Raw genomic sequence first — 19,265 nt, forward strand, 5'->3', positions numbered from 1 at the left:
ATGTAGCACAAAGCTGTGCAGACAGACAGTGTGCCTGATATTTCAGGTAATTGGATGAGAAGTCTTACATACTGAACATGGTTTTTTTTCAGCTACAAATGTACCTGTCGGCTTAGTAGATGTGTCTGCAAATCCTTTGAATGACCGATATTACAGGAACACTGTTAGAGTATCGGTAAACTTTCTGTAGCACAGTACTTCTCAGATAACTTTACATAACCCATCTGCATATATCAAAAGTAACAAAATCCATGTTTCCCTATACATATTGGTAATATTATTTTTGTGCCATTCCCCATAAATTCATCGGTGACACCTGCATATTCCCTTATATCGCTAGATATACTGCGCCTAACCCTGAACACGTTTCTACACCCCCTCATGTTTTACTGCTACATTTTATTCACCCATTCAGCAGATATGTGAGCAATGATATCACTAGTAAGCAGAAGGCACCCGATAATGAACTAGTTTACACCCCAAAATATTGTACCAATCTATACAATTATTAAATTTTGGGATGATGATGGGGGATCTTTTACAGTCTGTTAAACAGTTGGCTTACCGTAAATGGCATGGACTTTTCTCCTGGTCGTATTGAATACATTTACTAGGCAATACTGTGGACTTTTGGTTAGCTGACTGGCTGGCACTTTTTACTGGAAAATTCCTTCTGCATTGTAGACATTACAGGCAGCCCCCATGACATTTCTCCTAGTTCACTGGAAAACATATCTAAAGCACTGCCTCGTTTTAGAGTAAAAGATGCCAGCAGTGAGGGAGCCGATCCTGAAAGTGACTTGTAGGCAAACTGAAAGACCGACTTGTTCTAGCCTCCTTCAAATCAGGACGTTCTCATGAAAGCTTGATTCTTTAGTTGCTACAGTAAAGATAGAAAGTCAATGGACAGTTTATTTGAAGCTAGGAAGTTTGCATATAGTGTTAGGAAAGGTGTACATAGCAATACTTAAAAGATGGGCCTGTCACACCAGCAAACTGGGGATGTGACTTGACTCTTTTGGGCAGCTCCTTGTGCTCATCTGCCCGGTGGACTGGTGCCGCAGCTGCCCTTAGATTGCATGAACTAACTATAGTGCATGCTGCAATTTTTTTCTGGACACAAGTTGTAATTAATCTGTGCTCTCCATGGACAACGCATACAGAATATATGATTTCTTGAACTAGCCCTTAAGGTGGAATGACACATCTGGGTATCATGGACTGAATTCAACAGCCTCATAGGAGTATGTGTGAAACTGGCCATTGGTGAAGTTTTACACAGGACTGCAAAGCTTTGTGAACACATTAATTAGACAAAAAAACTTCTGTCATTTATCAGTGATGCAGTAATATTTGTACACATAAGTAAACGGCCATATACAATGTCTACAAATATAAGCCACCATTTATTCCTTATACTTTATCTCGGGGGCATTTCTTCTCCTGCTCTGTCCAATATATCAGTTTAAGTTTAAAGACAATTTTGAAGGGCTAATAACGGGGAATTGGGTGTTCAAGATGCTTGCTCCAGACTATCAGTCCATTTAAATAGACTGACACACATTCGACAAATGAGCAAAACACTTGTCGGTGCAACGATTTTAAAGCAAGCTTAAGGGTACATTCCCGTCTCCAAAATCCTATCCAAATATGTAGTGAGTGTAATATTATCAAATACCTCCAATTAGAAATTTAGTGTAGTTCTTTAGATTCGCTATGTCGCTTTTCACATGTAGGGCATTGCAGTAGCTTGGGTATTCATGGTTCCATTAAGAGCTGTCTAACTAACTGTTAGTATGTGAGTGGTCGTTACCATGGATACCTAAGCTACTGTAATGCCCTACATGAGGAAAGTGACATGTGAATCTGAAGAACTATACTAAATTTCTAATTGGAGGTATTTCCTAATATTAATATTACACCTACTACATATTGGGATAGGATCTTTGAGATAGGAATACCCCTTTAAAAATAATTGTTCTCTGCGGCACATCTTTCTTTGTAAAAAAAACAAACAAGTGCTGCGACTAACATGATGTTCCATACACACAGAACAATGGTATTAATGATCGTTCTGTGTCCATAGAAGGCCGACTCCAAAAATATATAATCAATTAGTACAGTAGTACAATGCAGGATGTGCTGTAAATGTTTTCAAAAGAATTTGGGAAAGTTTTGAAATATCCTATAAATGTCTGTTCTGTTCCTGATCTAAGGATGAATCTGTGCTGCACTATCTGTACATGCTCAGTAGTGACCAGTGCTGTGGAGATGAATCTGTGCTGCACTATATGTACATGCTCAGTAGTGACCAGTGCTGTGGAGATGAATCTGTGCTGCACTATATGTACATGCTCAGTAGTGACCAGTGCTGTGGAGTCGGAGGTTTGGTTTACCGACTCGACAGCCCTGATATAAGGTTTGTCCGCCTTTGTAAACACACCATTGGCAGTCAATCAATCGTTTTACATGTGGTTAATCAGGGGCCATTTACCTTCCGTTGTCAGCTTGTCTAACTGTGCCAATAAGTTTGCATCCCCCTCTATTTATAGTGTGTGAACACACATTATAACATCCCATAACAATGGATAATAAAAATAATTGCTTCTCAAGTCACGCTGTTTTTCATGTGTCAAGCTAATAAATTGTAATTATCAATTTAGATGGGACTAGACGCCTATCCATACTATTTTGACCATGGGAAAGAGAGCTCATAATTGACAAATTATAAGGCACAGGCCATTAGTTGAGATGAATGAAGCTGAGGGCAAACATGAAAGTGCAATCCTGACACTAGTGCTATAAAGAAGCGTCAGAAGATCATATTGGTGGAATGTATGGGCTCAGCTCCGCAGTAATGTCCAGCTCCAATAAATGGGAATGGCCCAAGTTTTACCAAATTGCCAATAGAAAAAAACAATCTTTGTGTTGTTCTCTTAAGTGTAAGGTCAGATGCTTCGTGTATGTGATCTTCATGTGTTTAGGATGTCTCGGAAAATCACTTTTGGGACCTTTAAACACACATCCATTCAAATACCTCCTATTGACCCTTGTTCTGTGTGAGAAGAATCATTTATACATTTACATCCCCAAAGGTGGGACGAATAGTTCAGTTGTATCTGGAGAGGTTTTACTGTTGAGGTATTAAAGGATAAATGGAGACTGTACTCCATAAAGCACTGGGCACACTTTCATGCAATACTAGCCCCATTAATCAGTGGCAGTGAATTTCCACAATGTCAGTTTTGACCACAAATGGTTTTCTCCCTTTTGCGATGTTGACTTTAAAGGGGTTTTCCAAGGATTAAAACCACATGGTGGCTTCTTCTGAACATAGTCCCACTCCTATCCACAGGTTGTGTTTGGCATGCAGCTCAATTTCACACACTTCAATAAATCTAAGCCACAATACCAGACACAAGCCATGGACGAGCGTGTAGCTGTTTCTGGACAAAACCATAGATGTTTTTCTATCCTGGCCAGCCTCTTTAGCACTAAAAAAAGTCAAAGGACAAGCTGGGGATGCCTCACTCTGAAACAATAACTCTGTTACTAGCATGAAAGTCTTTACAATATGATGGACATAGCGAGAGGTATTGCTTAATTATATTAATTCTAATGAAATATTCTCGGGTGCATATTTCACTTGAGGTCTTGCATTAGCTGTGTTACACTACAAGGCACATATCGTATAACTAGGGGTCTAGCAAATGCAATTACATACTAATACCCGGGCAAGAATAGTCCGCTTCGTACTGCCTTACCACACGTGGTATATCCATCTAGGAATAATCACCTACCATTCAATCTACTTTAAAGGGTTTTTCCTTGAAACTACCTTTATCAAGCCCTGATCATTGGAGCTCCCACTAATCACTGGAAACCCTATGCACAATTTTTGTGAGACGGTTGAAAGAAGAGGTGATCGATCATGTGATTAGTTGCTCCATTCAGTTTTCAAGCTTGTGATGGAAACAGCAGAGTACTGTACCCATCAGTGCTGTAGACTTTGAATGGCCGAGCATGCGAGCCACCACACCAATCACATCTTCATTGCAAATATGCAGTGTGAAAGAACTTGACCCCAATTCTAATCATTGGTGGGAACCTTCCTAATCAGATATCCATCACCTAGTCTATAGATGGGTGATATATGCAATTTGTAGGGAAATCCCTGAAACATTTGGGAAAAACAAACTAACACTGAAGCCGGATGGTGATACTGCTAAATATCAAAAAACACAAGTGTGCTTTGACTCTGACAAACCTCCCGCTGAGTTACAAAACATACTAGAGTACCTGTTGCATCAAATAACTTGTGCTGACGTTTCCTGTATTGAAAAACCAAGATGATGTATCAATGCTAAAGACTCCTTTGAGTTTTGGGGACAAAGCCTTTGCTCTCGCCTATAAGAGAAAGAGTTTACAGATAATATTGGAGTACTGTGGATAAGTAGTCATATGGTATATTGGACCGTTAATGTAACATTATTAATGCTTTTATTCATTTAAAATAGAATTACAATTGAACATTGTGTGAGTCTAAAGTATGGAGATGCACATTCTGTTGCACAATGTTATAAATGGAGCATAAAGATGAGGTTTGGGGTTAAATGAGTTTCTTAACTGAGAAACACCATTCTTGCTTTAGCCATCTTCATTCATTTTTTTTAAAGAAACATGATGCATGACATTAAGGCAGCCTGAAGGTCAATGAACCCATACGGAAAGGAACATACTGTGCTGTATAATTAAATATACATGATGAGCTAACACAGTAATAACCCTATTTCTTTGTTTGATTAAATACGATAGTTTGGATGCAAACGCTCATGTGAGTAAATGTCCTCCTATTGTACTGGGAAATGAGAGACGTGTGGAGCTGCACTTGGATCGGATATCTTATGGCTAATCCCACCTTACAGGGTAATGAAAAGTGGATTGTGAACTTCTATTTAACAGATGGGATGGTTTGTATAGTGATGATATTGATTTAACGCCTTAATACCTGAGTTCTTCATGCTGTAGAGGTCGGCTAATCCGCAGGATTCGTTCAAAATTGGCTATATCTCACTGTACTCCAGCAGTGCCTTATTGCCATTATAAAGTGTGACATCTATCGAAAACTATAAAAATAACTTGTAATATTCTCTAAGCCTTTGTGTAGAAAGAATACTTAAGAGGTAAATATACAGTTGCAATAGTATTTCCAGTAGAGAGTTGCTCAGGGCGCCAATTCATAATTGAGGCCATAACACTTTTTCCATAATTACCTGGCTTTTTTTGTTTAACACTGATCTAATAATGACTGCTCTGAACCAATGTCGTTGTCGGTGAAGGTTAAAACCTCGAGAAGGACCTGTAAGCTGCATCACTTGACATAGCAACCTTTTTAGATAAAGGCCAGGATCACAAAACCACGAGAATTGTGAATAAAAAACCTTGTGAGACACACGCACACACACAAGAAATCTTGGGTAAGGGTTGACAGTTTGCACTGCATTTGACAGAGCTTACATTGTGGATTTCATAAAAGGTACATATATCTCCTAATCATGAACTTACAGCAAGGGACATTGCACACTGGTTAATACAACCTACATTGTCCTTCATCCTCTACTTGTGAAAAAGGAAATCTTATGTCTTCCATTATTAACAAAGTCAAGCTGACATTTGTGACGTCTATGGGAATGTCCATCTGTATGTTAATAGAGTACACACTGCACTACTTGGGTGAGCTCAATACACTAGGAGAGGAAGAGGATGCCATTAAAGTTTGGGTCTATCTAACCTAATTCACTGGAGCACTACAGATATAACACACAGGGGAGGTCAGCTTTCCTTTTACGCTTGGTAGATCCTATGCATGTCGACCAATGCTATACAGTTGCTCTCTTTTAACAATGCTCTAGTCATCAAATGACCTCTAAGATTACTTTTCCTAGAAGCTACAGGACAATGTGCTGAAATCCTACGTTTGCCAATGCTTTGCACTGGCACTGATAAAGTGGACCGTGCTTTGTGAAAAGGATTTTGGGAAGATAGGAGCTTTGGAAAGTTTGGCTTGACTTTAGTCCCACCTTTCCTCTTTCGGAAACGTACAGGAGATGCACATGTTGGATCATTCATGACTCCTTTCAAACATTCATCCTTTAATTCCAGAGGGCAATGTAAGCTCTCCTTTCTGGGCATTAAGATATTCATATATCCCAAGCCTTTATTTCTAGATATACTTTCATCCCACTCTTTCTCTACACAAGTAGGTTGACTTTCTAAAGATGCCTTTCTTACAGATTCTTTGCTTCCTTTGGCTCTCTTTGGTGAGCTAGCTCTGGATACTTGGGACCATGGCAAACATTTGGCACTATATGGTTTGCCACCTCCTCCGTGCAAAGGGTCTAAATAGTCTTGTTTTTCTAGAACCTGCACTTCAGGACCAAGATTCAAACTAGTTCTGTCTGTGAAAGAATCTCTCCCATCATAACCTCCTAGATCAGCTGGGGCAGAACACTGATGAAGAGGCCATGATCCTTTGCAATCTCCTTGATTTTCCTTGTCATCTCCGTTATCGTCTTGTCCTCCGTCATAAGAATTTTCAGCTTGGTTATTGTCTTGGCTTGTATTGGTTGTTGGATTAAGGTCCTTTAGAAATACCACAATGACTGTGATGTTATCACTGGAGCCAGCATCACGAGCAGATGCCACCAGTTTATGTGCAACCATGCTGCTGTCTCCATTATTTTCCTTCAGGTGGTCAGATACAACCTTCACAGCCTCATCTGGGTTTACTGTATCATAAAAACCATCACAAGCAAGAATTAGATAATCTTCAGAACCATCGAGGACCAAGGAAGTAGAGTCTGCATCACCGCAAATATATGGCTTGTGTTCAGCATCCCCTGTGTGACAAAGAAAACAGAATAAATTCTAAACAAATTCAATCACTTCTTAGAAATATAGGCTATTAGATAATTTTTCTATATTTCTAGGGAATATAATATATATATATATATATATATATATATATATATATATATATATATATATATATATACACACATACGCATACATAATTGAAACCAGAAGTTTACATATACTATACAAAAAGACACACGTGCATGTTTTTCTAAATATCTGGCATGAAATCAGAATAAACCTTTCCTGTTTTATGTTAATTAGGATTACCATAATTGCAGCGCCCCAGAGTCCTGGTCGTTGCAGTATTGTCGCTCTGCCACTAAGGGGAGTGATGGTACGTCTGATGGCACTAAAAGAGTTCACCTGACCAGGTATCACAGTCACACATTACACTTCACACTCTGGCCACCAGGAGGAGCAAAAGGTTCTATGTATTAGGCCACTCCTCACACTCTGGTAAAACTGGGGGTTGGATAGGAAGTTAGGGAGAAGCTGACTGGGTTTTGCCCAGGTAACATCTAGTGAGAGAAGAGGTTGCTTGGGAAGATTCAGGGGGGTCCCTGTCAGGGGTGGGATCCTGACAGTGGCCTAGCACAGGACAGATCGTTACGGAGCCGTGCCTGCACCTCATTGCGGCGGCATCTTAAGAAAGGACACGAAGCAAAGTATATTGTGGAGAAGTGAGAAACGAGATCACAGCACAAAGGCGATAGAACCAGAAGGAGTCGTGCCCCGAGATCTGCAACATCCTTCTGAGGCGCGTAGCCGGCGGCCGGAACGCCGAGGAAGTAATAGACTCTACGCATTACTTTGAACTACGGCAGTGCAGTTAACTCTAGGTTGGCTGTCTCACCTTTACACCTAATGAAGACAACGGAGGCAATTGTGGGAGAGGGGCGTCTCTAGGGTCCCTATAAAATAACTCCAGGCCTACCCCGTCATACTGGTGCATCCTATCCAAACCATCTGGGGGACGGAGAGAAAGAACAGAAACATACACGACAGTTGTGAGGACTATCCCGAGGTGCTCAGCGGGGAGGTACTACAACACCCAGGCGCTAGTAGGAAGGCTACTGATTTCCACCTGCAAAGGGAACTCTGGATGTGCCTTCGGACCGGCTGGTCTCAGCCAGCCCTGTTAGCAGTGCTCTGGATTGCGGATGAAGTTACAACATCTAGCTGCCATTCCATCGCCCCAGCGGACCCCTAGCAGCGTCGGTCACCCTGACCGAGTACCACAGGTGGCGTAACGAACACTTGACAAACCGTCACCTACATCTTTAATTGGGCGCCCCTTAGCAGGGCCACGGACCGGGTCAGACCACCGTGACATCCCCAGAACCGAGGGACCCGGTACCGAGTACCCCGCTGCCCTGCGTTTGGGGGGCCGCTCCATAATTATTAATGTTTCCCAAATGCCAGAATAATGAGAGAGAGAATGGTTTAAGGCAGTGTTCCCCAACTCCAGTCCTCAAGAGCCACCAACAGGTCAGGTTTTCAGGATTTCCTTAGTATTGCTCAAGTGATAATTGCAGAACCTGCACAGGCAACAAGTCCATCACCTGGGCAATACTAAGGAAATCCTGAAAACATGACCTGTTGGTGGCTCTTGAGAACTGGAGTTGGGGAACACTGGAACTTTAGGGCATTTTTATTACTGCAAAATGTTTGGTATATCCTTCCACAAGCTTCTCACAATAGTTGGTCGGAATTTGGGCCCATTCCTCCTGACACAAATGGTGTAATTGATCCAGGTTTGTAGGTTGTCTTGCTCTCACCTGCCTTTTCAGCTTTGCACATAAATTTTCAATAGGATTGAGATCAGGGCTTTTTGATGGCCACTCGAAAACATTTACTTTGTTATCCTTAAGCCACTTTGTTACCATTTTGGCAGTATGCTTCGGGTCATTGTCCATAAAGAAGACCCATTTCCGCCCAAGTTTTAATTTCCTGGCTGATGTCTTGAGATGTTGCTTCAGTATTATAGGGATTATCTGGCTATCACTGTTTAACATAATCTTCTTTTCTCATGTTTTTATTTTGTGAAGTGCACCAGTCCCTCCTGCAGCAAAAACAAGCCCACAAAATGATGCTGCCGCCCCCATGTTTCACAGTTGGGATGGTGTTCTTAGGCTTCCAATCTTCTCCCTTTTTACTCCAAATGTAATGATGGTCATTTTGCCTGAAAAGTTCAATTTTAGTTTCATCAGACCACAGGACGTCTCCAAAAATTAAGGTCTTTGCTCCAGTGTAAATTTGCAAACATTAATCTGGCTTTTTTATGTTTCTTTTGGAGTAATTGCTTCTTCCTGGCAGAGTGGCCTTTTGCCCATGTTGATACAGTACTCGTTTCACTGTGGATACTGACACAATCTTACCAGCTTCCGCCATCATCTTCACAATGTCTTTTGCTTTTGTCCTTGGGTTGATATGCACATGTTGGACCAAAGCATGTTCATCTTTGGGACACAGAACCCGTCTCCTTCCTGAGCATTATCATGGCAGGACATTCCCATCTTGTTTGTACTTGCGTATAATTGTTTGTACAGGTGAACGAGGCACCTTCAGGTATCGTGAAATTGTATCCAACAATGAGCCAGACTTGTGTAAGTCCACAATTCTCTTTCTGATGTCTTGGCTGATTTTTTTGAGACTTTCCCATGATGCTACACAAAGAAGCAGTGTGTTTCTGGAGTGCATTAAAATACATCCATAGATGTGTCTCTATTTAACCAGAAGCGTCCAAACACATGACATCATCATATGGGCAGTCCAGAATTGTTTAAAGGCATAGTAATCTTAGTGTATGTAAACGTTTGACTTTGCAGTAAGTACCGTATATACTCGAGTATAAGCCGACCTGAGTATAACCCCTAATTTTGCCACAAAAAAACTGGGAAAACTTAATGACTCGAGATTAAGCCTAGGGTGGAAAATGCAGCAGCTTCTGGTAAATTTCAAAAATAAAAATACCGTATTTCGCGGACTATAAGACGCACCGGACCATAAGGCGCACCCCAAATTTGGGGTGAAAATTGCAGAAAAAAAGATTTTTTATAAGATGGGGGTCCGTCTTATTGTCCGAATTTACGGTATCTTACCTGAAGGCTGGCGGTGGCAGAGCAGGGTCACAGGAGGCATGGTGTCGGCAGAGGTAGGGTGATGCGGTACGGCGTGCACCTGAGCAGGGTCCCTTCCTGCTTAGGTGGGCGACGCCACGGCCTGGTGTCCATGGGAGGGTTGCAGCACTGGTTACCGGCAGAGGTGCTGGGATGAGGAGGTGCTGGGATGAGGAGGTGCTGGGATGAGGAGGTGCAGGGATCAGGAGGTGCAGGGATCAGGAGGTGCAGGGATCAGGAGGTGCTGGGATCAGGAGGCGCAGTGAGAAGGTATGGTGTGAGAGGGTCCCTTTCCCCGGTGAGGTGATGCAGCAGCCCGGTAAGGAGCAGAGTCGGGTGAATGCTGTTGTTATCGGTGGTGGCGGCCAACTTCAGAAAAATGGCCGCCGCGATCCCCATCTGCGCACGCGCGGCATCCCGCGGCCATTTTCCTGAAGCCCCGGGAAGCAGAGCGCTTCATCTGCGCACGCGCGGCCCCCGGAAGATGGCCGCCACCACCGATGACAACAGGATTCACCCGGCTCTGCTCCTTACCGGGCTGCTGCATCACCTCACCGGGGAAAGGGACCCCGCTCCCTGCTCCTCCTCATCTCCGCACGTCTGCCGCCGCACCTCTGCCGCCACGGGTAAGCCTGCATTTCGACTATTAGACGCACCCCCCATTTTCCCCCCTTTTTTGGGGGGGAAAAAGTGCGTCTTGTAGTCCGAAAAATACGGTAGATACCAATAAAAGTAAAATTAATTGAGACATCAGTAGTTTAAGTGTTTTTGAATATCCATATTGAATCAGGAGCCCCATATAATGCTCCATACAATTCATGATGGCCCCATAAGATGCTCCATACAAAATACTCCCCATATAATGCTCCATACAGTTTATGATGGGCTCCATAAGATGCTCCATATTAAAATATGCCCCATATAATGCTCCACAAATGTGGACTATGGCCCATAAGATGCTTCAGAGATATTTGCCCCATATCATGCTGCACATGGCCCCATACAGATATTTGGCCCATATAAAGCTGCACATAGCCCCATAAGATGCTCCATACAGATATTTGCCCCATATAATGCTGCACATGGCCACATAAGATGCTCCATACAGATATTTGCCCCATATAATGCTGCACATGGCCCAATACAGATATTTGCCCCATATAATGCTGCACATAGCCCCTTTGAATGCTTCATATAGATAATTGCCCCATATTATGCTGCACATGGCCCCATAAGATGCTCCATACAGATAATTGCCCTATATAATGCTGCACAAATGCGGATTATGGCCCCATAAGTTGCTCCATACAGATATTTGCCCTATATGCTGTTGCTGCGATTAAAAAAAAAAAAATCACATACTCACCTCTCAGGCACCCGGCACTTGTTATATTCACCTGTCCTCCGTTCCACCGCCAACCACCGCTGTGTCTTCAGCATCCTCCGCACTGACACTCAGGCAGAGGGCAGTGCGCACACTAATCGCGTCACCGCGCCCTCTGACCTGAGCCACTGCAGAGGACGCGGAAGATGGTGGAAAGGGGAGCAGGTGAATATAGCGCACTGTGTTAAACTTACCTGCTCCTGGCACGGTCCCTGGACGTCTGTTCCCCGGCGCCAGCAGCTTCTTCCTGTAGTGAGCGGTCACATGGTACCGCTCATTACAGTAATGAATATGCGGCTCCACCCCTATGGGAGTCCATATTCATTACTGTAATGAGCGGTACCATGTGACCGCTCACTACAGGAAGAAGCTGCCGGCGCCGGGGAAAAGACGTGCAGGGACCGTGCCAGGAGCAGGTAAGTATTATTACACAGCTCCGCTCCCCCTCCCCTGCCAACCCCTGGGTATGATTCGAGTATAAGCCGAGAGGGTTACTTTCAGCGCAAAAAAGTGGGCTGAAAATCTCGGCTTATACTCGAGTATATACGGTAATAAAAATTCCTTACAAAAATTCTCTCTCTTTATTCTGATATCTGGCAAATATTAACAATTATGGTAATCCTAATTGACCTAAAACGGGATACATTTTTTCTGATTTCATGTCAGATATTGAGAAAAACATGCATATGTGTCTTTTTATATAGTGTATGTACACTTCTGGTATCAACTGTATAATATACAGTGCCTTGCAAAAGTATTCGGCCCCCTGGAACTTTTCAACCTTTTCCCACATATCATGCTTGAAATATAAAGATACCAAATGTAAATTTTTGGTGAAGAATCAACAACAATTGGAACACAATTGTGAAGTTGAACAAAATTTACTGGTTATTTTAAATATTTGTGCAAATTCAAAAACTGAAAAGGGGTGTGCAATATTATTCGGCCCTTTTAACTTAATACTTTGTTGCGCCACGTTTTGCTGCGATTACAGCTGCAAGTTGCTTGGGGTATGACTATCAGTTTTGTACATCAAGACACTGAAATTCTTGCCCATTCTTCCTTGGCAAACAGCTCGAGCTCAGTGAAGTTTGATGGAGATGGTTTGTGAACAGCAGTTTTCAGCTCTTTCCACAGATTCTCGATTGGATTGAGGTCTGGACTTTGACTTGGCAATTCTAACACCTGGATACGTTTATTTGTGAACCATTCCATTGTAGATTTTGCTTTATGTTTGGGATCATTGTTTTGTTGGAAGACAAATCTCCTTCCCAGTGAAGAAAAGCAGGCCCAAACCATGATGCTGCCACCACCATGTTTGACATTGGGGATGGTGTGTTCAGGGTTATGAGCTGTGTTGCCTTTAAGCCAAACATATCGTTTGGCATTGTTGCCAAAAAGTTTGATTTTAGTTACATCTGACCAGAGCACCTTCTTCCACATGTTTAGTGTGTCTCCCAGGTGGCTTGTTGCAAACTTTTTAAACAACACTTTTTATGGATATCTTTGAGAAATGGCTTTCTGTTTGCCACTCTTCCATAAAGACCAGATTTGTGCAGTGTACGACTGATTGTTGTCCTATGGACAGACTGTCCCACCTCAACTGTAGATCTCTGCAGTTCATCCAGAGTGATCATGGGCCTCTTGGCTGCATCTCTGATCAGTCTTCTCCTTGTTTGAGATGAAAGTTTAGAGGGACGGATGGGTCTTGGTAGATTTGCAGTGGTATGATACTCCTTCCATTTCAATTTGATCGCTTGTACAGTGCTCCTTGGGATGTTTAAAGTTTTGGAAATTATTCTGCATCCAAATCCAGCTTTAAACTTCTCCACAACAGTATCAAGGACCGGCCTGTTGTGTTCCTTGTGTTGTGGTCTTCATGATGCTCTCTGTGCTTCAAACAGAACCCTGAGACTATCACAGAGCAGGTGCATTTATATGGAGACTTGATTACACACAGGTGGATTATATTTATCACCATCAGGCTACGTACACACGTTGCGGAAAGTCATGCAGATTTTTCCAGACTGATTTTGGTAAATCAGCAGGTAAATCGCACTGCGGATTACCAGCGGAATTACCACGGATTTACCATGGTTTCTTTGCGGTTTTTGTGCGGATTTCACATGCGGTTTTACACCTGCGGATTCCTATTATGGAGCAGATGTAAACCGCTGCGGAATCCGCACAAAGAATTGACATGCAATTGACATGAGATTTTGTTTTCCATAGGTTTACATGGTACTGTAAGCTCAGGGGAAACAGCTGCGAATCCACAGCAAAATCCGCAGTGTGTGCACATACCTTTAGGCATTTAGGACAACACTGGATCATTCAGAGATCCACAATGAACTTCTGGATTGAGTTTACTGCACTGAAAGTAAAGTGGCCGAATAATATTGCACTCACCACTTTTCAGTTTTTTAATTTCCACAAAAATTTTAAATAACCAATAAATTTCGTTCTACTTCACAATTCTGTTCCACTTGTTGTTGATTCTTCACCAAAAATTTACATTTGGTATCTTTATGTTTGAAGCATAATATGTGGGAAAAGGTTGAAAAGTTCCGGGGGGCCGAATACTTTTTACTTTTGCAAGGCACTATGTATATATATATACAGTATATATATATATATATATATATATATATATATATATATATATATATATATATATATACACACACTTTTTCCTTATGTATCAAAAAACTACAATTTAATATATAGTCTTACACAGACTCATGCAAAAGAACTAAGTACACAAGTTTTTTAATTATGATTTTACGTATCAGGATATAGCAAGAAAACATCTAGATCTTAAAATCTCTTAAAATCATGTAAATACAACTATAGATGAAGAACAACACATGACGAATTACACCATGTCATTATTTATCTAAGAAAAACTGGGCCAAAAGGCAGATGCTGTGAGTGAAAAGGAAAGGACTCTTTATGAGTTAATATCTTCTAAAACCTCATTTAGCAGTAATAATTTGCCGTAATCACCATCAAAATAACTTTATCAGTCATTTACATCTGGAGGAATTTTGACTAACTCTTCTTTACAAGGTTGCTTAAAAGGGAATGTGTCAGCATGATTGACCCCCAAAAATATATAAATGTCCATGCATCTCTGTCAAAGGCAAGTCTGTCCTTCTATCACCGAGAAATCAGCATTTGAATTGATAAAATAAGCAAGTCAAGCAGAAGGAAAAACTGGGTTGGGAAAAGAGCCAGAATGACAGAGGCTTGGGAAGGGCTTCCAGGAAACACAAGCACTTCAGCCTCACTCATATGTTAATTAAAATGCTGATTTCTCAGTAGAGGAGAAAAGAACTGGCCATGTAAAGGTATTGCTGAATTTGTCTTGAAAGAGCAACATGTTCATATACAGTTAGGTCCAGAAATATTTTGACAGTCACCGAATCTTGGTGATTTGGGATCTGCATGCCACTATTTTAGTTAAAATGAAACAATTGAGATGTAATTGAAGTATAGACTTTCAGGTTTAATTAAAGAGATTGAACAACAATATCCTGTGAACATTTAGGAAGTGCAATAATTTTTCTACAAAGCCTCCTCACTTCATGGGCTCAAAAGTAATTGGACAAATTAAATTTACTATAAATAAAATGTTCATATTTAATACTTTGTCGAGAATCCTTTGCAGGTAATGACTGCCTGAAGTCTGGAAGCCATGGACATCACCAAACACTGGGTTTCCTCCTTTGTGATGCTTTGCCGCCTTTACTGCAGCTGACTTCTGTTGCTGCTTGTTTGTTGTTCTTTCTGACTTAAGTTTTGTCTGAAGGATGTGACATGAATGGACGATGGGGTGGAAATATGGTGATTGACTCAGCTATAGCAGAATTTTCCACTTCTTTGCCTTAAAAAACTCCTGGTTTGCTTTTGCAGTCTGTTTTGGGTCATTGTCCATCTGTACTGTGAAGCGCTGTCCAATGAACTTTGCTACATTTGGTTGAATCTGAGCAGAAAATACAGCCATATACACTTCAGAATTCATCCAGCTGCCTCTGCCTCCAGTCACATTATCAATAAACACTAGTGAGTGACCCTGTGCCATTGCCTCCATCATGTTTTGCAGAGGATGTTGTGTGCTTTGGATCATGAGCCGTTCCAAGGCTTCTCCATACTTTCTTCTTCCCATTATTCTGGTACAGGTTAATAATAGTTTCATCTCTCCAAAGAATGTTTTTCGAGAATTGGGTTTGCTTCTTTAGATGTTTTTTTTTGCGAAGTCTACTCTGGGCTTTTTATTTTTAAGGCTGCTTAATGGTTTGCACCTTGTGGTGCTCCCCCTATATTTGCTCTCATTATTATTATTATTATTATTATTATTTATTTATATAGCACCATTAATTCCATGGTGTTGTACATGAGAAAAGGGGTTACTTACAGGGTTATAGACAGGGCCGTATTTGCCACTAGGCACTTGAGGGCACGTGCCTAGGGCGGCGGGATGCGGGGGGGCGCACTTGAGCTAGGTTTTTTTTTTTTATTTATTTATTTATAAAACTCCGGGGTCAAGTGCCCGCCCCCCTCCTCCCTCCCTCCCTCCCTCCTTCCCGCCCCCTCCCTGAAGACGTAATACTCACCTTCCTCCAGCGGTGGCTGCAACTGCGTCTCAGCGCCGGCAGCGCATCCTGTATGAGCGGTCACATGGTACCGCTCATTAAGGTGATGAATATGCGCATATTCATCACCTTAATGAGCGCTACCACGTGACCGCTCATACAGGATAGAAGACGCTGCAGAGATGCCGGGAAGTTCTGCGCCGCGCGGTGAGAGGTGAGTATGACAGCGAAGAAGGATGGAGGAGCCATGCACGCAGGGGAGAAGGATGGGGGAGCCTTCCACACAGGGGAGAAGGATGCGGGAGCCATGCACGCAGGGGAGAAGGCTGGGGGAGCCATGCACGCAGGGGAGAAGGATGGGGGAGCCATGCATGCAGGGGAGAAGGATGGGGGAGCCATGCACGCAGGGGAGAAGGATGGGGGAGCCATGCACGCAGGGGAGAAGGATGGGGGAGCCATGCACGCAGGGGAGAAGGATAGGGGAGCCATGCACGCAGGGGAGGATGGGGGAGCCATGCACGCAGGGGAGAAGGATGGGGGAGCCATGCACGCAGGGGAGAAGGATGGGGAGCCATGCACGCAGGGGAGAAGGATGGGGAGCCATGCACGCAGGGGAGAAGGATGGGGGAGCCATGCACGCAGGGGAGAAGGATGGGGGAGCCATGCACGCAGGGGAGAAGGATGGGGGAGCCATGCACGCAGGGGAGAAGGATGGGGGAGCCATGCACGCAGGGGAGAAGGATGGGGGAGCCATGCACACAGGGGGAGAAGGATGGGGGAGCCATGCACGCAGGGTGAGAGGATAGAGGAGCCATGCACGCAGGGTGAGAGGATAGAGGAGCCATGCACGCAGGGTGAGAGGATGGAGTATAAATATGGAGTATAAATACTGGGCCCTATAGGGGGGACACAGTGCACAAGGACAGTGTGAAGAGGGGGCCGGTATAGAAAGGAGGTCAGTGTAAAGAGCATGTACCATAAGAGGGACAGTGTGGGGGTCATATTTTGTGCAGACAATATAGTGAAGGGCAATTTTTTATTCAGGAGCATTATAATGACACTTGTATATATAAGGGCGTCATGTGGAGACTTTCTGCAAAAGAGCGGAGAAGATGGAAGTCTGCAGAGGCTCCAGATGCGACGTCTTCTATAAGGTACCTGGATGTAAATGTTATTTGTGATGCTAACTCTCATGTTTTTATTTATGTTAGGAGCATTAAAGGGGATGTCCAGGTTTGTGATGAGTCTGCAGTCATTCTTTGTGACTGCAGACTTCTGAATTCTCACAGTGCGCACTGCACGCTGTCAGAATTCTCTCATGCTGGGGATTTACATTAATGCGGTCACATGCTGACTAGACATGTGTGGCCTCCGTCTTTGAAAATGAACTGAGCGAGGCCGGGCACGTCTAGTCGGAATGTGGTCAGAAGTATACAAATCACATACTTGTGCTGACATGACCGTCCACCGGCAAGGGAGAATCCTAAAAGTGTGCAGTGCATGAGTTGTGAGAATTCAGAAGCTGTGATGTCAGGATTCAGCTCTGCAGGTTCCAGTAGTCGTCACTAGTGTTGTGCATTCCGATACCGCAAGTATCGGTATCGGCCGATACTTAGCGGTATCGGAATTCCGATACCGAGATCCGATACTTGCCGCGTATCGGATACCGGAATCGGAAGTTCCCAGGATTCAAACTGCACAAATTTGCACGAATTCAGCCAATGAGAATGATTCCAAGTGTGGGCACATCCTGTTCAGCATGGAGGGCATGAAACTACTGGCAAGGCTGTGATTGGCTGCTGAAATGATGTCATGCTGCATTTTAACCCCTTCCCGACCTTTGACGCCACGTAGGCGTCATGAAAGTCGGTGCCAATCCGACCTGTGACGCCTATGTGGCGTCATGGAAAGATCGCGTCCCTGCAGATCGGGTGAAAGGGTTAACTCCATTTTCACCCGATCTGCAGAGACAGGGGGAGTGGTAATTCAGCCCAGGGGGGGTGGCTTCACCCCCCCCGTGGCTACGATCGCTCTGATTGGCTGTTGAAAGTGAAACAGCCAATCAGAGCGATTTGTAATATTTCACCTATGAAAATGGTGAAATATTACAATCCAGCCATGGCCGATGCTGCAATAGCATCTGCCATGGCTGGAGACCCCGATCTGCCCCCCCCCCACCGCCACCGATCTCCCCCCCAGTCGTCCTTTCTGCCCCGATCTCCTGTCCGCTCCCCTCCTCCCTCCTGTCCGCTCCCCCCGGTCCTCTTGTCCGCTCCCCCGGTCCTCCGATTTCCCCCCCGTGTTCCGATCCCCCCCCCCCCCCCCGTGTTCCGATCCCACCCCCCATACTTGCCTAGCTTCGATGTCCCTCCCGGTGTCCGGCCGTCTTCTCCATGGGCGCCGCCATCTTGGAAAATGGCGGGCGCATGCGCAGTGCCAGCCGGCAGATTCATTACAAGTACATTTTGATCGCTGTGGTAGGTTCTATCGCAGCGATCAAAATAAAAAAATAATAAATAACCCCCCCCTTTATCACCCCCATAGGTAGGGACAATAATAAAATAAAGAAAATATTTTTTTTTCTTTTTCCACTAGGGTTAGGGTTAGAACTAGGGTTAGAACTAGGGTTAGGGGTAGGGTTAGGGTTAGGGGTAGGGTTAGGGTTAGGGGTAGGGGTAGGGTTAGGGGTAGGGTTATGGCATGTGCACACAGTGCGGATTTGGCTGCGGATCCGCAGCGGATTGGCAACGGATTTGGCTGCGGATCCGCAGCGGATTGGCAGCGGATCCGCAGCGGATCCGCAGCGGATCGGCAGCGGATTGGCCGCGGATCCACAGCGGATTGGCCGCTGCGAATTCGAAGCAGTTTTCCATCAGGTTTATAGTACCATGTACACCTATGGAAAACCAAATCCGCTGTGCCCATGGTGCGGAAAATTCCATGCAGAAACGCTGCGTTGTATTTTCCGCAGCATGTCAATTCTTTGTGCGGATTCCGCAGCGTTTTACACCTGTTCCTCAATAGGAATCTGCAGGTGAAATCAGCACAAAAAAACACTGGAAATCTGCTGTAAATCCGCAGGTAAAACGCAGTGCCTTTTACCTGCAGATTTTTCAAAAATCGTGCGGAAAAATCTCACACAAATCCGCAACGTGGGCACATAGCCTTAGGGTTAGGGTTAGAATTAGGGCTAGGGTTTGAAATAGGGTTAAGATTAGGCTTGTGGTTAGGGTTACGGATAGGGTTAGG

General features: G+C 43.8%; 1 protein-coding gene across 1 annotated transcript in view; it reads right to left on the bottom strand.

Moving 5' to 3' along the window:
* Positions 1-4,472: 4,472 nt before the first annotated feature.
* The window catches only part of PPM1E (protein phosphatase, Mg2+/Mn2+ dependent 1E), a 296,538-nt gene continuing 281,745 nt past the window's right edge, over positions 4,473-19,265 (bottom strand). Inside the window, exon 7 of the mRNA XM_077296341.1 lies at positions 4,473-6,899. Within this exon, the coding sequence (XP_077152456.1) occupies positions 5,845-6,899 (1,055 nt within the window). The 3' untranslated portion in view covers positions 4,473-5,844. The remainder of the gene's footprint in view (positions 6,900-19,265) is intronic.

This window comes from Ranitomeya variabilis, chromosome 3, assembly GCF_051348905.1.
Source record: "Ranitomeya variabilis isolate aRanVar5 chromosome 3, aRanVar5.hap1, whole genome shotgun sequence".
Classification (NCBI taxonomy): Eukaryota; Metazoa; Chordata; class Amphibia; order Anura; family Dendrobatidae; genus Ranitomeya; species Ranitomeya variabilis.